The sequence below is a fragment of the Bos indicus genome, chromosome 5 (assembly GCF_029378745.1).
Source record: "Bos indicus isolate NIAB-ARS_2022 breed Sahiwal x Tharparkar chromosome 5, NIAB-ARS_B.indTharparkar_mat_pri_1.0, whole genome shotgun sequence".
NCBI classification, from domain to species: Eukaryota; Metazoa; Chordata; class Mammalia; order Artiodactyla; family Bovidae; genus Bos; species Bos indicus.
This window is the reverse complement of record NC_091764.1, coordinates 84,907,489-84,933,301: the sequence shown is the minus strand read 5'-3', so window position 1 is coordinate 84,933,301 and position 25,813 is coordinate 84,907,489. Positions and strand designations below refer to the sequence as shown.

Below are 25,813 nucleotides of genomic sequence, written 5' to 3'. Positions count from 1 at the left end.
AGACACACAAAACAGCCCAGTTAAATCACAGTACGTGTGATTCGTCAAAAGCTCACTGTGTTCCATGTAGTGCTAAAAATTTGACCTATGTTTATCTCCAGAGACATCATCCTGGTGGAGTTAAGTGACAGCTGGGATCAGGCCTAGATATGGTCTACTTCAAAACCTATGTTCTTTCAACTATCAATCCCCCACCATCTAGTTGTTAAAATCTAATATAATATTAGGGTTTCTCAGGTGGCACTAGTGGTAAAGAATCTGCCTGCCAATGCAGGAGACTTAAGAGACATAGGTTTGATCTCTGGGTTGGGAAGACCCCCTGGAGTAGGAAGTGGTAACCCACTCTAGTATTCTTGCCTGGAGAATCCCATGGACAGAGGAACCTGGCAGGCAACAGTCCATAGGGCTGCAAAGAGTCGGATATGACTGAGCATAATATAATAGTATTTTGCTCAACCTAGCATTGGGCAGGAGAAGGCAATGGCAACCCACTCCAGTGTTCTTGCCTAGGAAATCCCATGGACGGAGAAGCGTGGCAGGCTACAGTCCACGGGGTCGTGAAGAGTCGGACATGACTGAGTGATTTCACTTTCACTTTTCACTTTCATGCACTGGAGAAGGAACTGGCAACCCACTCTAGTATTCTTGCCTGGGGAACGCCAGGGACGGGAGCCTGGTGGGCTGCCGTCTATGGAGTGGCACAGAGTTGGACATGACTGACATGACTTAGCAGCAGCATTGGGCAAAATAATGCTCATCAATGTAAAGATGGCTTAGCTCCTGCCTTCTAAACGTAATTTAAAAGACACAAAACTACAAAGTGGCTACACACAAAATGATTTGGCTATAGGTCTTAACTGTGAATAAGGACATGAGTGAAGTATTTTGTGGGAGTGAGAGAGACTTCTATGTTTAGATGAAGTAGGAAACATTTATTAAAAGCAAGCTTTTAGAAGTTAATTGTTTGCTGAGGAGAAAGCCTTCATTCAGGTGCAAGACAGATAGTTCCAGTGCTGAGGATTGGAAAGAGATGAGTGAGGCAACAAGAAACAGTGGAAGAAAAAAAAAAAGACCCTTAGAGGGCTTGGTGAGAAAAGCATGTGATCATTTGCAAATGCTTTTGTACATCCAAGTGCCACTTCTTCGCCGGACTTTTCCCCCCTCTAAATACTAGGGAATTATAGAAAATAAGACGGAAATCTTTACCTCCATAAAACTAACGTCTATTAAGGGACACAGATAATGAACAAACATGTAATTATATAGTACAATTCCAGGGAACAGTAGGTGATATGAAGAGAATTAAAACAGGATAAGAAGACCAAGACTGACCAGGGGCATAAGGACCTAATTTTAGAAAGAATGATCAGGAAAGGTCTGTCTGAGGAATAGTAAGTTAACTAGATAAATGAAGTGAGAAAGTGAGATATTTGATGATTTGGGGAGTATTCTAGGCAGAGGAAATAGTCAGTGGAAAGGACCTGGGGCTGTAATGAGCTTGGTATGTTTGAACAACAGCAAGGGGTCAGTATAGCAGGGGTGGGGTGAGTGCTGGGGAGTGGTAGGCAATGAGGTAGGAAAAATAAGCAGAGGTCAGGTCCTCAGCCTTGCAGATCACATTTAGGAATTGGGGTTTTATTTTGAGTAGATGGGAAGCCATTGACAATTATAAGCAGAGAAATAATATGACTTATGTTTTGGACATTCATTCTGGCTGCCAGGTAGAGAATTGTCTAGAGAGGGCAAAAGTGAAAACAGACAGGTGAGAAGAGCTTTTTTCAATAACAGATCACCAGTTAGATATCTTGAAATCAATTTACTGGATTATAACCCTTTAAAGAAATAAACACAAAACATCAGAATACTTTGCATACAGGAAGAGTAAGTACTATTTAATAAAATTTTTGTTTCAGCCAGGTGCATGTGTGTGTGCTTGAGTGAAATATAAAACATTTACTGAGTCATGGTCAAAAAAGCTATTTGTTAGGTGCCATTGTAATAGTAGTCCAGGTGAGGGGTATAATGTGAGCCAGGGTGATGGTTGTGAAGGTGATAAGAAATGGTTGGATTCAAACTGTGTTCTAAGGATAGATCACATCTGACATACTAGTAAATTAGATGTGGGAATGCAAGAGTCATCCTTGACTTAAGTGTTTTTGGTCTGAAAACTTTGTAAATGGGGCACTAGATGGTAAGATCTGGGGGAGACTCAGACTCGGTAAGACTAAAAAGTCAAGATTTAGCATTAGGACATGATAACAAGAAGAGTTGTTGAATTTAAATACACACACACCTAACCTCTTAACACGATAATGAAAATCTCTATAGAAGAAAAATCTTCAAAGTTTCTGTTGAATACCTTTAATTGATATTCATCTGCTAAATGACACTATCTAATTTGTTAAAGCATTTCTAAGGCTGCTGTGCTTCATATTCATAATATCAAAGTAAATAAATGTTGTAAATAAGATTTATAGGTGTAAGTACACATAAGTCATGAAAAACTTTAGTATTATTAAGTATGGATTTCTGTTGATCTTCACATTCCTTTTACTTTCCCTGGAAAGATAATGGATACTCTTGAGAGCTTAGACTATTCCTGGAAAAGATAAAAGTAGATAAAATGGATGTCTTAAAAAGCAGATGAGGTGATACCAGCAAGAAGGTGGAATAGAAAGTAATGGACCCTCCTTCTTCCAATAGATACACTGACTCAACAGTAATACATGAACAAATTCCTTTTGTGATAAGTCCAGCAGCTACTTAAGAGGCTCTTGTACCCTGGGTAACCATGAAATGAGCCACATCAATGCTGGTAGAAAAATTCTAAATACCCTTTCACCATAATTCCAGCTCCTGGCATAGTGTCATATGATCAGAAGGAACCCTCCAGCTTTGAATTTCTTTCTAGATAGGGAAGGAGTTGGACTGTTGTGCCCAACATTCCAAATTTGCTGAAGACTGCCAAGAATACTAGCTTCTGTTTCATCTGTGTCAAAGATGCAGATGGACTGGGTATACTCCAGACACCTGGGGGACACTGAAAATAAAGCAAGTGGTTTGTTTTAGTACACAATCATTCATCATAGTCCCTACCCCTGGCCAGCATAGAATAAGCAGATGAAAAATTCCTGATCACAGCTTCTCCCTAGGTAAGGAAAGGGTTGGATCATACATACAACACTGCAGGTTTTCTGGGGATTGCCTGCGAGATTGGCTTCTATCATGCCTGTATCAGCAATGATGGAAATCTCATACCCTAGATACTTAGGTTCCACTAAGAACAAAAATGGTGGGTTGAGCTAACATAAAGATTCTGAGGGATTCTTAGAATCTTTGCTCAAAGTGGTTGGTAAGGAATTTTTCCTGTAAAAGGCCAGTCTGTGGATACTGGGAGAGGTGGTTCTTTTTGTGAAGAACCAAAGACTCTTGTATGGGGAAATATATCACCATTTTTGAGGGATACTTTTGCTGGGTATAGTAAAACTATACACAAAGAGTCAAGAAAAATTAAGACATAGGAAAATATGTCTCAAATACAAGAACAAAATAAATTTCCCAAAACTGCACCTAATGAAACAGAGATAAAATATTTACCTCACAGAGATTTCAAAATAACTGTCATAAAGATATGCAATGAGGATGGGAGAGCAATGCATGGACAAAGTGACACAAAGTGAGGCTATTAACAAAAAGACAAAAAAAAAAAAAAAAAAAACCAGCGACAAACAGAAGTACTGGAGGAGAAAAATACCTAAAATTTTATCAGAGGAGTTCAATAGCGGACTAGATCAAGTAGAATAAAAGATTAGTGAACTTGAAGAGAGATCTTTGGAAATTTAGTCAGAAGAGTAAAAAAAAAAAAAAGAGTGAAAAAACTTAATGGACATCATCGAGTAGACCAACATCTGTATTATGGAGTCCCAGAAGGAGAAGAGAGAAGAAAAGGGATAGAAAGGTTATTCAAGGAAATAATGGTTAAAAACTTCCAAAATTTGGGAAGGACCCCAGAGGCCTAAAGGATTTCAAGTAAGATGAACCCAAAGAAATCCACACTGAGACATGCTATAATCAAAGTGTTAAAAGTCAAAGAATTTTGAAAGCAGCAAGAGGAAGGTTTTGTCAGCTAAAAGGGAGCACTCATAAGACTATCAATGGATTTCTCAGCAGAAATCTTGCAGGTCAGAAAAGAGTGGGATGATATATTTGAAGTATTGAAAGGAAAGAACTACCAAACAAGGGCACTATACCCAGCAAAACTATCCCTCAAAAATGGTGATATATTTCCCCATACAAACAAAAGCCAAGGGAGTTCATTACCACTAGGCTTGCATTATAAGAAATGCTAAAGGGAGTTATTGAAGTTGAAATGAAATGGACTGTAGCCCATAAGGCTCCTTTTTCCTTGGAATTTTCTAGGCAGGAATACTAGAATGGGTTGCCATTTCCTTCATCAGGGGATCTTCCCAATCCAGGAATCAGACCCATGTCTCCTGCATTGTAGGCAGATTCTTTACCACTGTGCCATCTTGGAAGCCCTTAAACAGTGATTAAAAGTACACTAAAGTATAAAATTCACTAGTAATGGTAGATATATAGATACAGTCCTGGCCTGAGCCATTAGGCAAGGAAAAGAAATAGAAGGCCTTAGCACTGGAAAGAAAGAAGTAAATCATTTCTGCAGATGACATGATCTATATATAGAAAACCCTAAAGACTCCACAAAAAGCAGTTAGAGCTAATAAATTCAACAAAAATGCAACATACAAAATCAACATACATAAGTCAGTTGCATTTCTATACACTAATAATAAATTATCTGAAAAGGAAACTGAGAAAACAATCCTATTTAAAGTAGTATCAAAAGAATAAGATAAGAATAAACTTTAAGGAGATAAAGATCTATACACTAAAACTGAGACAGTGCTGAAATAAAGATGTAAATTAATGGAAAGACATCTTGTGTTTATGAATTGGAAGACAATATTGTGAAGATGTTCATACTACCCAAAGCAATTTACAGATTCAGTGCAATCTCTGTTAAAATTCAAATGGCATTTTTTATAGTAATTTGTTTTTATTCAGTTACTAAGTTGTGTCTGACTCTTTGTGACTCCATGGACTACAGCATGTCAGATTTCCCTATCCTTCACTATCTCCTGGAGTTTGCTCAAAATCATGTCAATTCAATCAATGATGGTATCTAACTGTCATCCTCTACTGCCTCCTCCTTTTGCCTTTAATCCTTCCTTTTCTAGTTAGTCGGCTCTTCACATCAGGTGGTCAAAGTATGGGAGCTTCAGCTTCAGCATTAGTCCTTACAATGAATACTCAGAGTTGATTTCCTTTAGGATTGACTGGTTTTATCTTGAAGTTCAAGGGACTCTCAAGAGTCTTCTTCAGCACCACAATTCGAAAACATCAGTTTTTTGGCACTAAGCCTTCCTTATGGTCCAACTCTCACATTTGTACATGACTAAGGGAAAAACCATAGCTTTGGCTAGATGTACCCTTGTTGGCAAAGTGATGTCTCTGCTTTTTAATATGGTATCTATTTGTCATAGCTTTTCTTCCAAGGAGGAAGTGTCTTAATTTCATGGCTGCAGTCACCATGCATAGTGACTCTGGAACCCAAGGAAATAAAATCTGTCACTGTTTCCACTCCCCCCCCCCCTTCTATTTTCCATGAAGTGATGGGGCTGGATGCCATGGTCTTAATTTTTTGAAAGTTGAGTTTTAAGCCAGGATTTTCACTCTCCTCTATTACCCTCATCAAAGAAAATTCCTAATATTCATATGGAACTACAAAAGACCAAAACAGCCTTGAAAAAGAACAAAGCTGTAGGTATCACACATGATGATTTCAAAATATATTACAAAGCTACAGACCAGTGAAATAGAGTAGATTGTCTTGAAATAAACCCTCATGTATATAATCAACTAATCTTCAAGTAGGGTGCCAAGAATACACAATGGGGAATGGATAGTCAACAAATGAAAATGGATATCCACATGTAAAAGAATAAAGATGAACCTTATCACATGCCATATAGAAAAATCAACCCAAAATGGATTGAAAAGTTAAACGTAGCTTAAAATTATAAAACTTCTAGAAGAAAACTTGGGGGAAAACCTTCATGACATTGTTCTTGGCAATACTTTTTTGGATATGAAAGGCATAAGCAACAAAAGAAAAAATATGCAAGTGAGTCTACATGGGACTAAAAAGCTTCCACACATCTGAGGATATAACAGAGTGAAAAGGTAACCTATTGAATGAGAGAAAATATTTGCAGAGCAATTATTTGAAAAGGGGTCAATATTCGAAATACGGAAGGAACTTCTACAACTCAGTAACAAGAAAAATCCAATTTAAAAATGGGCAAAAGAAGTGAATAGACCTTTTTACAAAAAAAGATATAAAATTGACCAACAAGTACATGAAAAGATGTTCAACATCATTATTCATCAGGGAAATGCAAATAAAAACCACAATGAGTCATTCACAATGATGAATGAATCACACCTGTTCGGAACGCTATTATATTTTTTAAAAAAAATCCCAAAATATACCAAGTGTTTGTAAGTGTATAGGGAAATTGAAACCCTTGCATACTGTTGGTAAGAATTTAAAATGGTGCAACTGCTATGGAAAATAGTTTGGAGGTTCTCAAAAAACTTAAAAATAGAATTACCATATGATCTAGCAGTCCCACTTCTGGGTATATATCCAAAAGGATTCAAATCCAAAATCTTGAAAAGATATTTGCACACTCATAATCATTGCAGCATTAGTCTTAATAGCCAAGATGTGGAAGCAATCTAAATGTTCATCTAGGATGAATAAATAAAGAAAATATGATATATACATACAATGAAATATTTGCCTTTAAAAAAAAAGTTTTTGAAAGCTTTTTGAGAAAAGAAGGAAATTTGCCACAAATCTTAAAGATACTATAAGTGAAATAAACCAGTCACATAAGGACAAATGCTACAGGATTCCATTTGCATGAAGTGTATAAAATAGTCAGACCTGTAGAAGCAGAGTAGAATGGTGGTTTCTAGGGGCTTGGGGAGGGGAAATGGGTGGGTGTAATTCAATAGATATAGTATCAGTTGTGTAAGATGAGTAAGTTCCAGAGATCTTTTGTACATCATTGTGCCTATAATTAACAACACTGTATTGTACACTTTAAGGTATATAGGGTAGATCTCAGTTTAAATGTTCTTACCACAATTTAAAAAAAAAAGAAAAAACTGACTACATGCTATTGAACAATGCTGAATAGAACGTGTGTTTTGGTAGTTTTTATTTTTGGTTAGGGTTTTGTTTGCTGGCTTACCACAGTGGTAAAGCATTCTCTGAGACCATTTTTGTCTCTCCTATGGTCCTTCTTATAATCAAGGCTGGATTTATGCCAGTGCACAATGGGATTCTGACTATGTATGAACATTTGAGAGGCACGCAAAAAGCCTAAACCTGACCGTGTCTTCCTCACTGTTTTGAAACTCCTGAAGGATATCATTCCATTGAGCTAAGGTCCCTATTTAGGTCAAGTTGCTTCCAGACAGTCATTGATGTGTTAGTACATACCATGGTTTAAATAATCTCATTAGCTAACAGATACATTTGTATATATTTTGAGGTTTAGGATTGGATCCAAAAGAGAAATAACATTACAACAGTAAGAGATTTGAGGTGAGGAAGAAAGGGGAGGGGAGAGACTTTAGAAAAGAGAAGACTGCAGTGGAAAGACTAACTGCTCACTTTTATCTATTCTTGAGAACAGCCCTTCCTGTGTTCGAGGCATGTATTATACCATGATTGACAATTCTTAAGGAGAAAGGCTAATGTCATGAAACAAAGTGCTTATTTCTTTTGTTCCCTCTTTTTTCCTTTCCCTTCTTTCTTTTTCCTTTCTTTTTTTTTTGAAAATGCTAGATGTGATATGTAAATATTGCACCTGTCACAGTGACCTCATTGTGGTGCCAGTGTAGCTAAAAACTATGAATGTAGCTTGTGGGGAACTGAATATTCCAATGTAGAATAGGAAACGGTTTTTTATCTGTAAAGTGAGGTTATTAGACTAAGTGAGCAATATAATTGCTCTAATTAAATTTCTATATTTGTGAACCATTTATCTGTATATAAATACTTTCACTTTTCCCTTTCATCTCTGAAGAACTGTATTAAGTTTGAACTTGTCATAACTTCTGAGGGTTAACTCTTGGTTGAAATGTCACTGACAGCTTGTGGTTGGCACTTTTTTTTTTAACTCCAGGCAGAAACAACTAGAAACAATCACACAATTGCAAGAAGTTACTGTCAAGCAGGAAGCCATCTTCAGGAAGCAGGTCCAAGAAGCCAGCCAGTGGTTGGAGGAGGCAGAGAAGCAGGTAGGGTGGCCTTTGACTGACTACATTACAGGCACAGGAAGTCTCCTCAGATGTCCTTAAAACCCTGAAGTAAAAATGGAGGAGGAAGCAAAAAAACAAAGAGGAACTGCGAAGTTCAGTCCCTCTCGACTAGCAGTGAGCGGAGGAAGTAAAGGGGGAGTTGTAAGAGGCGGTGTCAACAGCCTGCTGATGAAAGAGGCAACTTTGCAGAAGGAGGCAACTTGACATATCAGGACTTTTACCACTGTAGAAATAGCTCAGGCATACGAAGCGCATGCAAACACAGAATTGCAGAAGTTCAGTGGAGGCTTATCGCTTCCCTGAGAAGAAAAGCACATTTTCAGTTTCGTGTGCATAATCAGAGTGAGCATTCAGTTGCTTTCTTTCCCGGCCACCCTGCTAAAATCCAGCGTTAACTGTCGGTATCCAGGTGGAGGATGGAGATGGGGCAGCCCACACTGCCGGGGAAGAAGCGAAGCCTTCACTGCATAAATTAGAACAAGCAATTTCAGATCAACGAAATCTCCAGACTATAAATACCGAGATAGTGAACACTTGCCAGACACTTGGGCAGAGGACAAGAAAACCAAAAAGTGAGTAGCCAATATTTGTTGTGTTCGAATTCAGTCCACTCTGAGGTGAGGGGCAAAAGGGCTACAGCCATTTGTCTTGATTCCAGCTACTGTATTATTACTGAACTCACGGTGCTGAAATGGCTCTAGAAGGCAGAGTTATGGGCATGCACAGAGGTCTGCCTAGTGGCTAAGAGGAAGAATTTAACCATTAACTTTCCCTTTTTGTTGTTTATGAAAGCTAGATTTTTCCATGACTGTTATTTCTTTAAAAATTAAACAAGAAGGAGGGAGGTTCAAGAGGGAGGGGACATATGTATACATATAGCCGATTCACATTGTTGTATGGCAGAAACTGACACAATATTATAAAGCAGTTACCCTCCAATTAAAAATAAAAAATTAAAACTTCTCAATATCTGTAAATGTAAACATGGAAAAAAATCTTGTATGCCTGAGATAGTTGAACTTGCAAATTGTTTACATATTCTGCTCTGATTTTATTAGCTGGTTTGTACCCATCACATGGTAGAAAAGGCCTGCCTCTCTGGTTTTTTCTATTTTCTTAAAAGCAATTATTTTAGGGTTGAGCAAAAATACTTATGAATTCAATGTGTATCAAAATATTATATACATGTGAAAAGTCTTTAAAAATATTAAGGCATTCTTTATATATATATATATACACACACATATATATAGCTTTAAAAATTAGAATATTGTAATTTTTCTGTATTACCTAAAAGTGGAGAAATGTTTACTGAGGATTTGGGTGAGAAGACAGTTGTCAAATGACAGATGTCAGATTATTTTTAAGCTTATTTTATGCTAGAAATATAGTTCAATAAAAGTAAAGCATATATATATATAAAACCATTTATCAGACAAATGCTTTTGTTCAACCAGCTTCTTGTTCTAGCTGTATGAAAGTTCCCTTTATAGAAGGTTACTGATTTGGGTCATAACTAACTATAAGCATGGAAATTTTCAGGCTTGTGTTTATTTTGGATTTATTGTACCCTTTCTGCTGTTATCTGAGAAAGCTGTTTAAGCATTTAAAGGAACTGGCTAGTTCTAAAATAGCAATGGTTGTTCAACACTTCATTATTATTATTTCTAAGCCTTGTAGCACTTGCTCATTTTCAGTAACTCTAAGTATCATTGTACTCTGCTTCACTGTCAGACAATGTAAAGCATGCTTTAAGTTATGTAATCTATATGTTGTTTTTTGTATTGCTCAGAGGGCATTGGAAAAGGTCCCCTTGTGATTAGAGTTGTTCATTCTGAAACATGAATGTGCCTTCATTAAGGCATTCCAAAGTTGGTTTACAGTGTGTTTGCTTTAGATGCTGTGCTTTGAGGTCTAATCTTTTGATCCAGTTATATTTATCCTTTGGTTAAATCACTATTATACCTCACAGTTTTGTAAAATGAAAAATGTATCCCCTCCTCTGTTGGTCTGTAGTGCCTTCTTGGAAAGGCCAAGTTTTACAACTTATTCCAAAATATACATTCTTAATATTATGAACTTGCTCTTGTCTTCCCAGTGTATACTCGGGATAATTGGTCCAAATATCATTTAAAACAGAATATGAAAGCTACCCTGAGTGAGATGCATGTATTTTTGTCTGGCTGGATAAAGTACGATGAATGCTTCCTTTCTGTCTTGAATTGCTCACTGCATATGATACAGCATTGCTTTATCAGCTCCTTCATTTGCTAGTATTTTTTGTTCCCCTAAGAAGGCATGCCTGTCAAAATTTTGCTCTGATGACCTTTTGCTTATGAAGATCTTTCTAAGAATACCCTGAAAAATAAACCTGTGCAAGAAGAGGGAAATTTGGGTAGCACATATTTTCAAGAAGTCTGTAGAGAAGATTTTCCAGAGAGACTGTGAACAGATGTCAGTGAGCTAGGACAGTTATCACACAAACGCATCCTCACACATTCCACCATGACCACTACTACCACATACTATCTGAATTCTGACTCAGACATTTGAATTCTGAGTCAGAAAACAAAACTATTTAAATACATTTTGTTCTTGTGAAACTGTCTGGTTAGCTTTATAAATTCATTAAATGTCATGGCAGTTGCTCTCTGCTTGTACCTAAGAAAGGTTCATTAGCAAATTGTGTGGGGATGCAGTTGTTTAGTCCAAAATTTTAGGTTAATGACAGTGTTCTCAAATTGGAAGTAGGAAGTTGTTTATGACATTTGATGAGATGCCCTGGATTTACTGTTGACTGAGAAAATTGTTCAAGTTTTCAGTTGCCACCAGGACTGGACTGATTTATGAGGTAATTAGTATACACACTTGCCCTCCTGAAATATGCCATTAGAATTATTAAATGTCTTGAATGGTAGCATGCATCCTTTCTTCTGCTTCTTTGTATGTATCTCTTAAGTATCTTATTAACAAGGGCAATACTGGATGTATAAATGAATGTTTGCTTTGAAAATGAAGTGAATAAAGCTTCTTAGATCTGGAGTATGCATACAGCATATTAGGGTGAATCTGATGTGCAGGAAACAGAGACTAAATGATCTAATCCAAGCTATCATCCCTTTATTATTCATCCATTTTTTTATCCCATCTACATAAAATCTTCAGAGAGTTGCTCATACAGTAGACAGTGAGTGAAATCATAAATAATTCCTTTAGAAGGCATAAATATTTCTTTGGGGAAAGAGCCTGAGAAGCTCCTGTATATTATAATTCTGTATTTGAACATAGAATCTGACATGAACTTTAGAGTAGGCTGTCACCTAGATGAGCTCACTGGAAATTCTCTTCCAGCTTCTATACTTAGCATGGAAGGCATGATGTATGGGGCAGATAACAGTCTTACAGCTTTGAGGTTGAATGTGGTTGTGTACTGAGAAATTAAAACACAAGAGTGAAATGAGACTGGAAGGGGAATTTAAGTGATGGAGATACTCAAAGATAGGTGTTGGGATGAGGACCAAGGAGATAACAAAATTAAAACATGGCTTGCTGGACAGTTCTGATGGGATGCGGGCCTCTATTGTCCCAGAGGAAAAATGCATGAATGGATAAAATAATCTAAAAGGAAGTATTGCAGTGATAAAGAGGATGCTGCTGCTAAGTTGCTTCAGTCATGTGAAAATCCCATGGACGGAGGAGCCTGGTGGGCTGCAGTCCATGGGGTCACTAAGAGTTGAACACGACTGAGCGACTTCACTTTCGCTTTTCACTTTCATGCATTGGAGAAGGAAATGGCAACCCACTCCAGTATTCTTGCCTGGAGAATCCCAGGGACAGGGGAGCCTGGTGGGCTGCTGTCTATGGGGTCGCACAGAGTCAGATAAAGAGCATAGGATTTGAAGTTAAACCTATGTTCTGACTCCAGTCTACAAAAGAACTTTATGAATTTGGGCAACTCTCTACCTCTCCGAACCTCAGTATCTTCTTCCAGAAAATGCCAGAGTTCTTAATTTATAAATGCTGTAACAAAAGCACAACAGTAGCTAGTGAGTGGTTGGCCATACTGGGTAAGGTCTGTTCTGCAGGAGTATATTTCTGTATGTAAACTACCTCATTCACAATTGACAAATGGGTGAAGACATGTGAGAACAATATGGACGTTTCAGTCAGTTTACCTGGGTATAGCATCTGGATTAGTAGGAACAGAACTATAACCTTCAGCAGCAAAGGAAAAAACCCTCAGCTTGGCTGCTGACAGGCAGCAAGAGGCTTTCAGCTTTATTTTAAGAAAATTAAAAACAGGTGTCTGCACCTGGGCCTCCCTTGCAGAGGAGTGCCGTCCCGGCCCCGGCCGAGCTCTGCTCTGTGGCAGACTGTATTCCCGCCTGCGTTTGTTTCAGCAGCCCCACAGCCTCCAGGTTCCGCTTTCATGGGCATTTTCTCAGCAGCCCCCCGGCTCTGTGCCACTTAAAGTGTCACCAGCATTTCCACTCTGTTGTTTTTGTGCATTCTAGGATTCTGGAGTCAGCCTTTAGCCATTTTAAGTCGTATGTCTCAGTGATCTAAGCTATCTTCCCTGGTACTAATGACAATTGTGTTCAATAGTGCTTGGGTTACAATGTTGCATATACATTTTTAGTGGTCTCTTCCTAGCCCTATTTACCTCATAAGCTCCATTATTTTTGTTCTTATTGTAGTTTTTATTTATTTTTAAATTTTATTTGTTTTTGCCTGCACTGGGTCTTGCTTACAGCACGAGGGTTTTCTCTGGTTGTGGTGAGCAGGGGGGCTGCTCTCTAGCTGTGGTGCACAGGCTTGCATTGTGGTGGCTTCTCTTTTTGGCAGAGCACAGGCTCTAAAGCCCAAGCTTAGTAGTTGTGGCCTATGGGCTTAGTGGCTCTGTGGTATGTGGGTTGTCTCCAGACCCCGGATCCAACTTGTGTCTCCTGCACTGGCAGGCAGATTCTTAACCCCTGCACCACTAGGGAAGCCTTGTTGTAGTTTTTAAATTCTTAGTTATTGCTGAGTAATTAGTATATCATGAAACGTTCAGATCTTAAGTGTACTGTGGAACCAGTTTGACAACTGCACATGGAAACAGAACTTCAATAACCCCAGAAACCTCCTTTGTGTTACTTCCACTTCTACTTCCCCACCACCAGGAGGAACCAGTGATCTGATTTCTATCATCAGTGGGTTCTAGATGGGTTCTAGAATTTAGGCTGTTCTAGAATTGAGTTGTGTAGTATAAACTTTTGTGTGCTTCTGTCTGTCTTCCCTTCAATGTGTTTATCAATGGGATGCCTTTTCATGGTTGAGTTACATTGTTTTGTAAGAACATTGCACACCATGATTATCTTTTCTCCTATTATTGGACATCTAAATTATTTCCAGTTTTGGGTCTGTGTGTGGACCTGTGGGGTTTTTTTAACCTAGGATAACTATCTAGGAACAGCTGTAACTTTAACATCTTAAGAAAGTGCAAACAGTTTTCATAGTGCTTGGAGCATTTCATGCTCCTTCCAGCAGTGTATAGGCGTTCTAGGTATCTGATTTTAATTTTTTGGATTGATTGGCCATTGTTGTATTTCTTCTTTGTGAGCTACCTAAATCTTTTGCCCTTTTTCAAGTTAAGTCCTTTGTCCTTTTGTTATTGAGTTGTAGAATTTCTTTTCTTTATATATTTTGAATACAAGAACTTTGACAGATATATGTGTTGTGAATTATTTTCTTCTAGTCTGGGTTTTCAAAGAACTTTAATATTTTTAATGCACAATTTAATAGAACATTCAGAAATGCTATGAAGTTGACTAACATTATTATGGCTCAATATCATGGTCTTGATTTTCAACAGCCAATCAATTGCAATGTCTTAGTGCATAATCATTTAGAAAGTTGTTTTATTTCAGCTTCCTTCAAAGGCTGAATGTATCCAAGACAACTGGTCTCATCCTACATCACAGATGGCAACAGCAGGGAATACAGTGGCCATTGTTTTACTCGCTTCCATGTAAAACCTAAATGTCCTGGAGACATGGCAGGTTCAACTCCAAACACATAAAGAAGAATGCAAAGATTCATGCAAATTAAGGTCATAAGCCAGCTTGTTTTGCCTTATGAAACATATGAAAATCGTTGCTACCCATTGCACAAAACATCTGTTGAAATGAGGTTTACAGCTTGAATGTTTTGAGATTGACTGTTTCTAAAACCCAAGACTGCCTGATGGGGAAGCAGATGGGCAATTTAGACAGTCTTATACTAACTCGTTATTTCTTCTGAAACACAAACTTATTTAGAAATTCAAAGACAGTGTATTGAGATATACAGTTTCAGAAGTATAATGTTGGAAACTGGTTAAGAGAACAGAGCCTTCAGAAAACTGATTAGGAGAACAGAGCCTTATTCCTTAATATAGTGAACACAGGGATTTTAAAAAAATTGAGTCTATACTTGAGTTCTAAGTATTCAGAATTTAATTCTTTAAAATTACTTAAATATGTTAAAATAGATTTAAAATATATTCTCCTCCTTGTGGGCCTCATAAACACTGTCAAGCTTAGTTGAAAAATGTTAGTTTTACAAAAAAAAATTCATATAAAATAAATTTTACATTGGTAATTTTCCACAAATTGGAGGTTTTCAAGCTTTTTTCCCTGGAAAATGTTTATAATTAGATTTTGTACTTTTCACATGTATTAGCATTATTTTCTATGGCTCAGAATTTCTTCAGGCTACTGAGATATAAAACTGTTGGTCTTTAAAATAAGAAACACCAGATTTCTGTGTGTTTTGGACACCAGAGTATCTGCTGTTAATTTTCCTGGCTCTTAGTGACTTTTTTTTAAGTGGCAGCTATTAATATGCCTCCATCTAGCAGAGCTTCCTACCCTCATTTAATTTTTGTTTTTAATCATCTGTGGGCTGAGAAAACAGTCAAGCTTGTGAGAATTATGTATAAATTCTGAGCCCACTATTTGAGTGAAGTATAGGACTTGCCACATGAATAAAGGGCATGGATATCAACATCTATTTTGGTTGTTCCAATGATTTCAGCCTATTTTCTGGTTCTTGGCTACTTTTCAAAGGGTATGGATTGTCAAATAAGAAATGTGTTACTATTTAACTTAAAAGTTAAATAGGTGTTTTTCTCACTTTCATTATTTCAGAGATGAGAATTTGGAAGTTGCTGGGAAGCAAATTTTCAGTTAAGTAGAAAGACAAATATTTTTAATTTCACAAAAGAGGATAGTGAATGGAGCACTGTCCTGAGTCTGATCTTAGCTCCATGAATAGCCAGTTACGCACTTCAGTCTTCTGGACATCAGTGTCATCACACCTACTTGTAGGATTCTGGGGCTCTGGGGCTCTGTTTCCAGGGCTTCCTTTCCTTGTAGCTTGAGCAGAGGCTTATTAAAGAGACAATTTCCCCATGGGTAGGAGTTTGGATGGAGTGACCTCTGAGGTGTATTCCCTTTTTAACATGAATAATTCGGTGACTCACTTGTAGAAGATAATTCACTTGCATTGATCAAGGTTAATTTTAAATACTCAAGGGCAATAATAGTTTAGTTGCTCCCTCCTGTTTTGTTCTTCTGCTTTCCCAGTTTGATGAGTCTTGAGAACATCATTCTCAAAAGCCATTGTTTTCTCTCTCCTTTCCTCAGGCCCCAGATTTAAAGCTGTTAAAAGTTTATGAAATGCATAAAGGGAGGCAGTTTACAAATTGTCATATTAAGCTGGTTATACATTCTCTTTATAGCAACAATTCAGCCACTAAGAAAGAAGTTAATTAAAGGACAACTTCATGGCTTGCTGTTTCAGGTAAAAAACAAACAGAAAGACCCAAACCCCTGTGATACGTGTTTACTGTGGGGAAGTTGTCCAGTTGGTGTAAGATTTTGAAGCTAAGTTATAATATGTAATAATTTTAGTCATAAAGTTAAATAACTGACTTAGAAAAAGATGCTCTGGTGAACTTTGTCCTTTCATGCATTTTTGAAAGCATTTTGCAAAACAGGAGAAAACACTCATCAGTGAGTGGTTCCTAATAACATCTTTTAGAGAGGAAGCACCTCAGAATTTACTGTATCTATTAGCGAAGGGCCAGTTTTCTAAGCTTAGTCACATCCCTTCTGAGACTCTTGAGTAGGCTTTGGTGGTTGTTGTCTCTTTTCTTTCCTGTTTGAACCAAGCTCTCAACTCCTTTCTGTCTGGATATCTCAGGATATCCATGGTGGAGTTAAATGCGTTTCTTTCCCTTATGACACTTGGTGAATTCCTCCTTTCTGTTCATAAATGAAGAACATAAGGAACAGTAAGATTGGCACTGGAGGGAAGGGGCTGGAGGAGGAAAAAGAGAAGGGTGACATTTGCATGTATCTGTTCCCAGGGCATAATGCAGGAACATCTGTTTAAACAGAAAAAAAATTCATGTCAGAGATTAAGCTAGGCAGAGTGCCTAAGAAGCCCCTTACAATAAGTTGAACAGGAAAAATCTCCATATCTAAATGTGCTTTAATCATCTCAAGAACACCAGTTTTCTATTATAATGTAACTGATAGATATGTATCTATATCTTTGAGGAAAGTCACAGTTTTATTGCTGTAAAATTTTCACAGACACCGTTTTCACTACTCTGAGTTATGTCTCCAACAAGCTTCTCTGGCCTCTGCCTGAAGATTCAGTGACAAAGCCATTTAGTTTCCTGTTACTGATCCTTGAATTTCATTCCTAGAATAAGTAATGGGGAAAATGCAATGAGAAGCTTACCATTATAAACCTGTTCCCTTAATGTAAAATACAAGATAAATAACTACTCTATTTTCTCCCCCTCAGTTAACATCACATCTTTAATGTGTTTTGTATCTGTGACTCTTCTATCATCCTATTTTTGAATATACTCTACCATTTTCTCATGACAGAGCTGTTTAGATGAGGAATTTCCTCACTGTGATCCCTTGTCCTGCACAGAAAGAATTCATCAATTTCTCCAGGAACAGCTGGTAAGTTTCAGCTTTTTGAAACTATTTAAGTGCCAATTGTGAATTTACTGTGCAAGTATTAGTAAGTTAGACCTCTATACTAATTTTCTTGAGAGATTATCAGGTGAAGCAATATACCTATGTTCTTTTCTTTTTTAAGGCTTGAATGCCTGATTTTAATTTTTATTTAAGGTTCACTTGTTATTTATTTTTGGCTGTGCTGGGTCTTCATTGCTGTGTGTGGGCTTTCTCTGGTTGCGGTGAGCAGGGGAGCAGGCGCTACTCTTCGCTGAGGTGTACAGGCTTCTCACTGTGGTGGCTGCCCCTGTGGCTCCCTTCAGGCTCTAGGTGCATGGTCCTCAGTAGCGTGGCTCCAAAGCTGGAGTGCTGACTCAGTAGTTGTGGTGCATGGGCTGAGTTGCTCTGTTGCACGTGGGATCTTCCCAGATCAGGAATCGAACCTCTCTCTCCTGCTTTAGCAGTCGGAGTCTTAACCACTAGACCACCAGGGAAGCCCTATTTTTTTTTTTCTTTATTATGTGCACACACACAATTCTGATAGGCCCTAGGAAATGGTACTATTAAAAATTTTTTGATTATAGTATCATAAAGAAGAATTATATAACCAAACTTGCCCCTCATATTTCTTTCCCCAACACCTTTGTTTATATGAAAGTGTTTATTATTGGGAATTGGTGTTACCATTCTATTAAATTATTGAAGAGTAATTTTTAATAAGTATTACATCTTACTCATAAGGTATACATCTCAATTCAGAGCATGAAAGCTTTTTTACTTTGGTGTCATTTATTTTCTTCTTGATCTCTCTTGTGGGAGGACAATGATATTCTTTCTGATTCTGGAGATGAGAAGAGTAGATTATGAAATATGTTCAGCCCTTTGGAAAGCTAATAGTACTTGATTTCTGTTCAGAAGCAGCATTGCCATAAAAGATACAGTGATCCAGAAGCAAGAATACATCCGCTACCCTTGGCCTTCAGACACACGTGCTGGTACACACCTCTGCTGGGTAAGCGTGGATGGCCCTCTCCTATACCCTGTTAGACACCGATGGAGGTGGGGCTTTTTCGGAAAGGGAAAATAATCAGTTATTGGGAAGATCGCCTGGAAAGGGGAATGGCAACCCACTCCAGTATTCTTGCCTGGGAAAGCTCATGGACAGAGGAGCCTGGTGGGCTACAGTCCGTGGGGTCTCAGAGAGTTGGACATGACTTAGTGACTAAACAACAACAACAATATATAGCAACGGTTGTCGAAAGCTTATATGTTTATCCCTGAATTCAGTCAGTCAACTTATATTTGAGCACCTACTCTGTGTAAGGCACTGTATTATATATTAATATAATAAAGAGTAATCCCTAAAATAGCTCACAGATTATAAAGGGAAGTAAGACTTGGGTCAGAGAAGGCTCTGCAGAAGAAATGAGTGTTTAACTGGGCACCGAAAGACAAGTTGCATTTGGAAGAGCAAAAAGCATGGGAAAAAGTATTCCAATGGAGAAAATAACATGAATGGGGGGGAAAGAAGAATGCAAAGCTGTAAGAGAAGAGTTCAAGCTGGACAAGTCACTTTGGAAATAAGAGGACTTGGGTCAGGGTACAGCAGAATGTAAGTTTGCAGCAGGTTCACGTCAATGCCAGGCTAAGGAGAATGAACCTTATCTTAGGAGATGCTCAAAACTGGGGCATCTCTCATCAAAACATAGATGTGCTTTGAAAGTAAAAGTTAATGGTTGGTTCTGAAAGGATAAAAGAAATGGGATGATAAAATAACTTCAAGAAGAAATAGAAAGTAAGTAGAGTGATTTGTGGATCATTTCAACTAGAAAAGGGAAAACTGCCACCGCAGCTAACGAGTGACCAGTTCATGTAGGACAATAGATGAGCACTTGCTTTCTAGGGATGATGTTATCCACAGGAACTCAGGGATTATCACAAGGGCACTGAAGGAGAGCCCCCTATGTGCCAGGCACAGGTCTCTGCTCTGAACATACCTCTTAATTCCTTTAATCTTCACTATATCCCTGTGAGGTAGATGCTAATGTAATTGCCATTTTAGAAATAAGAAAACAGGAACATGTGTTAGGAACTTGCCTCAGGTCGTGTGGCACTTCATTTATAAGTAAACTGGGGCTCAGAGTGGGTTAGTTGTTTATCTGAGATCACAAAACTGTACATGGCAGAGTCAGGCTTTGAATAGAAAATTGTGATTGATTCTAAAGTCTATGTTTTTTCTATTAAATTCTGCTGCTGCTTGTACTCAGAAAAACATAACAAGACAGTTTCCACACCCAGAAAACATTGTCATCCTATGTCCTGCACTCTTTAATGGACGGGGACGTCTGCTGTGCTGCAGTCCATGCGGTCTCTAAGAGTCAGACACAGCTTAGCGGCTGAACAACAAAAACAAAGACAATGTCGAACTGTTTTCTCTTCAGCAGTTGGTAAACTGTTTCCGTAAAGAGCCAGATAGTAAATATTTGAGGTTTTGCTGTATGGTTTCTGCAACAACTACTCAGCTTTGCTGTTGTAGCACACAAGCAAGCTTGGATAATGCCAGATGAATGGGTGTGGCTATGTCCCAATAAAACTTTATTTACAAAAACAGGTGGCTGGCTGGACTTTGCTTGTGACAGCAAGTTGCTGTTGAAACCTCTAGTTGCTTACTAGGCAAGGCTTTCTGTTTCCCCTCCTCCACCCTCACTCCTCCTTGAAAGAAGAAAGGCATGAAATCTTAGGGGATGGGGGATTATGTTAAAATATTAATAAAACTGAATTTTTGCTGTCTCAGAAATGGTCTCATCTCCAAAGAGGGAATTTTGGGAGAGTCCCTCCAAAGATTTTGAATTTTGTGGCATCTGCCTTTGAACCATTAATTTCTATTTTTATTTTTTTCTCTTCTAATGCAGATGCCTTGCATCTGGATAGTTTTACAGCAATTCCAAGACTAGAATTGACTCCTTTCTCATGTGTGGCCAACCTAATCCATGCTTCGCATGAAAGGCCCAGATATGAAGAAATAGAGGATGGTGCTTTGGCTGTGACTGAAAGACACAGGTAAGCTAAAAGGGCAGACTGTACTTATTCTGCTTTTCGGGGAGTGGCCTCTTTCCGTTGCCTACCCTTTTAATCAGTTAGATTTTCATATCCTCAGATTGTAACACCTTTATCATGGAATTTTTATTGTGTAACTTGCCTAACTTTCTGAAAATCAATAATTTAAAACAAAGATAGTTTGCTCCATAGCTCTTTTGAATTTCATAATATCCATCCTAAAAGTATAAAAGTTGAATAAGGCTGTTTAAAATGTTTCCCAGCTTTTAGGAATATATTATGTACTGCTAAGTTAACTTAACCTGCTAGGTTTTGATCGTAATTCTATTCCTTCACACTCCAGGCAAACAAGTCTTTGAGAATCTACCCCTGTGCCCCTCTTCCCACACCCAAAGCTCCTCTGAATTTACTCAACTCGCTAAGTACACAGATTGATCTTCCTTAGGAAAAGTTCAGAAAAGTCAGTGGAATCTGTGAGCACTGTCCACTCCACTGAAACTTCCTATCTGTACCAAGGGGTCAGGAAGCAAGACTTTGAATTGCAAATACTTCATTTTCATGGGGCTGGATTCTCTATGGTTATACCCTCTTTCTGATAAAACTTGGAGCTCTCTTTCATCATGTCTCACTGAAGGCATGAACTTAATTAGATATTTGGTAAAATTGGGGTGGGGAAGGAAAACTACATGATAGATTAGTATCTGCTAAAATTTGCAATGTTTCCACTTGTAGTAAGGACTTGACTTTGTGTTGTCAGGTGCCCTGGCCCTTCAGCTGGTCCCCACCCAGGAACAGATCTTTCAGGTTGCATCAGGATGAATAATGACCTAAGTATGGAAGTGAGTACTGGACTATATTTCAGCTTCATTTTTTAGCTCTCCCATATCCTGATCCTCTTCCATGGGTATTCTTTTTTTTTTTTTTAAGTATTATAGACTTGTAAGTATTATAAACTCTTTCAAGTACAAGTCTTATATCACAAAATTCAGATGCATGAGAAATGTCTGTCTACCTTTGATGCCATATGGGGAGCTTTCTACCCTCTTCTATAGTATAAACTCAAGCAAATATAAACAAAGGATATTTTCATGAAGTGTGATGAACTTTTTGTTTGAGAGGTGGAGTTCAGGACTTAAATTCTCTATTAACTGCTAGAAGTCTCAGGTCTCACTGACTCTCTGAGAATTGAGGTCAAGGCTAGATAATCTTTGAGGTGTTGTACTTTGCTGTACAAAGTAAGGCAATGGCCAAGGAGCAATCACTGCCTCAGTTAGGGGTTCGTAGGACTTCTTCTGTATCCAAGAAGAGAATACTAAGTAGCTGACAAAGTGAAAAAGTGAACATGAGAGTAACTCAGTGATGTCCGATTCTTTGTGACCCCATGGACTGTAGCCTGCCAAGTTCCTCTGTCCATGGGATTTTCCAGGCAAGAATACTGGAGTGATAGCCATTTCCTTCTCCAGGGGATTTTCCCAGCCTCGAACCTGGGTCTTATGCATTTGTAGGCAGATTCTTTACCATCTGTCACCAGGGAATCCCCAAGTCACTGAGGGCACTCAGACAAATACCCCAGGTCATGGAGATGTGTCTGAAGTACCTTTCTCCATCAGCAGTCTGAGCCTGAGGGAACATGATCTTCTCAACCAAATGGAATAGACTGTTCTGTTTCAGAATCTGAAAATCCATCACTCTACTTTTTTTTTTAAGATTTATTGTGATATATTTCTCATATCAAACAGTTCATCAATTAAAATTGTTCAATTAAATGTTCTTAAAAATATTCAGAGTTGCGTAACCATCACCACAATCAACTTTTGAACATTTTGATGCTCCTAGAAGCATGACTATTAGGAGTCTATTCCTATCTCTGACCCCTACCCTGACTCCCACTCCGCCCCACTCTCGGCAGCCACTAATCTACTTTCTGCCTCTATAGATTTTCCTGTTCTGGCTATCTCATATGAACGGAATAATACAATACATGACTTCTTATGACTAGCTTCTTTCACTTAGTATAATGTTTTTAAGGCTCATCTATTTTGTAGTGTGTTATCAATACTTCCTTTTTATGACCACATATTTCACTGTATGAATATGCTATGTGGTATTTATGTATTCACCATTGATAAGAGCTTGAGTTATTTCTACTTTCTATCATGAACAACATCACTATGAATGTTGATGTAAAACATTTTGTGTAAATATATGTTTTCAGTTCTTTTGAGTATACATCTGCTGTGGTGTGTGTGCTCAGTCATGTCCGACTCTTTGTGACCCCATGGACTGTAGTCCACCAGGCTCCTCTGTCCATGAAATTTTCCAGGCAAGAATACTGGAGTGAGTTGCCATTCCTACTCTGGGGGATCTTCCCAATCCAGGGATTCAACCTGTGTTTCTTGCATGTCCTGCATTGGCAGGCAGATTCTTTACCACTGTGCCACCTGGGGTACCGCATATATCTACAAGTGGAATTATTGCACCGTATGGGCTTCCCTGGTGGCTCAGACAGAAGAGAATCTGCCTGCAACATGGGAGACCTGGCTTCAATCCCCGGGTTAGGAAGATCCCCTGGAGGAGGGCATGGCAACACACTCCAATATTCTTACCTGGAGAATCCCCATGGACAGAGGAGCCTGGCAGGCTACAGTCCCTGGGATCACAAAGAGTCGGACACGACTGAGTGACTAAGCACAGCACATGGTCACTCTATGTTTAACACTTTGAGGAACTGCAAAGCTTATTTCCAAAGCTGCTATACCATTTTACATTCTCACCAATAGTGTATGAAGATTTCAATGTCTCTATATTCTTAGCAACCCTTGTCTATCCTTTTTTCTTAGTTTACTTAGAAAATTTTTTTATTTTATACTACAACGTAGTTGATTTAAAACCTGTTAGTTTCACGTGTACAGCAAAGTGATTCAGTTATACACATACGTGTATCTATTTTTTTTGTCTATCTTTTTAATTATAGGTATCAGTGGATGCAAAGTGGTATCTGATTGTGGTTTTCATATGCATTTTCTTAATGACAAATGATGTTGAACATGTACTCTTTGGCCATATGTATATCTTCTTTAGAGATATGTCAACAGATCTTTTTTTTGCCCATTTAAAAAAAATGAGTTTGTTTTTTAATTGAGTCACGTGAGTGGTTCTTATTCTCCCTCTTAAGTGGCTGCAGTCCATGGGGTCGCTAAGAGTCGGACATGACTGAGCGACTTCACTTTCAGTTTTCACTTTCATGCATTGGAGAAGGAAATGGCAACCCACTCCAGTGTTCTTGCCTGGAGAATCCCAGGGATGGCAGAGCCTGGTGGGCTGCCGTCTCTGGGGTCGCACAGAGTCGGACACAACTGAAGCGACTTAGCAGCAGCAGCAGCAAGTGTGTGTATCTGACATTTTTCTGTCCCTTAGTACCCCATCCTATTGAGTAGTTAAGAGAAGGAAAGAAAAAGGAAATGAATCTGTTTTGCTATTAGCAGTTCTTGTAAAGTTTTAATAAAGGAAGTTGAACTTGGAAGCTTACAGGATGTCTGGTTATTAGTAATTTCCCTTTTATCTGGTATTGATTTTACCAAGAAGACGGAAGGAACCAACATTAGTTGTGTACCAGGTACACAACTGTAGGAAAGCATTTCTATATACTAATTTTGTCTACAACTTTGAATGGTATTCTCTGCTTCTGCCATCAAGGCAACTGAAATTCAGAGAGGTTAAATAACTTAACCAGGATCACTCAACTAACAAACCTGGGCTGCAAATTCAGGTCTGTCAAGCTTCAAAGATTAACCACTTCTTACAACTCCTCTTATACAACATTGAATTTAGACATTTCAATCATCATAATTACTCACAGTTACCTTGAAAGTAGTTTTTTGGCTGAGAAACAAATGTGCTTCCTTATGTATCAAAAAGGAGCTCCTAATCTATTCTTATTAGAATATGCGACCAAGTTGTCTTGTCTTTTTATTTATTTATTTACCATCGGGTGTTAGTTGTGTTATGTGGGATCTTTCGTTGCGGCAAGGGGGCTTCTCTCTGATTGTGGCATGCAGGCTCAGAAATTGCAGTAGGTGGGCTTAGTTGCCCCGTGGCATATGGGATCTTAGCTCCCTGACCAGGGATGGAACCTGCATCCCCTGCATTGGTAAGCAGATTCTTAACCACAGGACTAGCAGGGAAGTCCCATTTATTTTGTCTTGACACCCATGAAGAAATAGGAGCTAACAGAGATCACAGGTCAGATGCTGCTGGGGAAATATAGAGATTCCCTGAAGGTTTTTCTGCTGCCTCTAAGCCGTTTCTTCCACGGGCCCCAGGAACTAGTCTGTCTGGTGCACTGTGCGGCTATTCTCAACTGTTTCCACCATTCCCTTTCCGTCTGCTTCACTGAAGAATCCTTGCAGCCTGTGCACTCCCTCATGCCTGTCACCTGAGCACATGCCCACCCCCTACCCTGCCATGCCCTCCCACACCCATCTCTTAAACAAATACAGTGCTCTCCTTAGACAGTGCTTGTCAAAGCATTCTCATTAATAAGAATTAAAATTAAATATGAGATTAAAATTACAAAGCATATAATCCATGTTTATCCCAGTGAACCATAGATCGTTGTGTTTCCTTCAGCTTCAAACTTTCAGAATTTCATCACTCTTGAGGGCCTTCATAACAAGCAACTTGCCCTGGTATTCAAGCTTTTCTCTAATCTGGCTGCAGTCTTAATTTTCCACCCTTTCCTCATCCCTGCCTTATAGTTGTCCCTAAATGTCAGCCAAGCCATGTGGTCTGCATTGTCGGAATATATCACACAAAGTTGTTTATGCTGTTTTCTCTGCCCCAAACACATACAGTTCTCCATTTATCAAATTCCATGTGACTGTCAAGGCCCATTCCAAAAACTTTTCTTGTGATAGAAATATTTGCAGTCAAGCATCTCTAGTCCTTTATCTTCTTCTTTTTTAAAAAGATTTTTTTTAATGTGGAAAAATTTTAAAGTCTTTATTGAATTTTGTTATTTTGTCACAGTATTGCTTCTGTTTTATGTTTTGGGTTTTTTGTTTTGTCTTTTTTTTTTTTTTTTTTGGTCCCGAGGCATGTGGGATCTTAGCTCTTCAACACCCTGCACTGGACTGCCCAAGGAAGATCTCTTTAGTCCTTCTTGAAATCGAAATCAGTATGAATTAGAAGTTGAGAGATGAGGGTTTTCCCTGGTTCTCCCTCTCTGCAATTGTGGAAAAGTCTTGTCATTCAGGCCTCAGTTTCTTCATTTCTCAACTATGCCACTTGGGAAAAAATAAGTTCACCCTTTTCTTTTAGACCCAGTCACTGTGTAT

General features: G+C 38.4%; 1 protein-coding gene across 1 annotated transcript in view; it reads left to right on the top strand.

Moving 5' to 3' along the window:
• IRAG2 (inositol 1,4,5-triphosphate receptor associated 2) overlaps nucleotides 1-25,813 on the top strand; it is a 100,915-nt gene that overhangs the window by 36,399 nt on the left and 38,703 nt on the right. The window contains exons 17-23 of the mRNA XM_019959920.2: nucleotides 8,283-8,397; nucleotides 8,828-8,990; nucleotides 16,181-16,242; nucleotides 17,343-17,423; nucleotides 18,336-18,432; nucleotides 20,333-20,480; nucleotides 21,235-21,316. Of these exons, the coding sequence (XP_019815479.2) occupies nucleotides 8,283-8,397; nucleotides 8,828-8,990; nucleotides 16,181-16,242; nucleotides 17,343-17,423; nucleotides 18,336-18,432; nucleotides 20,333-20,480; nucleotides 21,235-21,316 (748 nt within the window). The remainder of the gene's footprint in view (nucleotides 1-8,282; nucleotides 8,398-8,827; nucleotides 8,991-16,180; nucleotides 16,243-17,342; nucleotides 17,424-18,335; nucleotides 18,433-20,332; nucleotides 20,481-21,234; nucleotides 21,317-25,813) is intronic.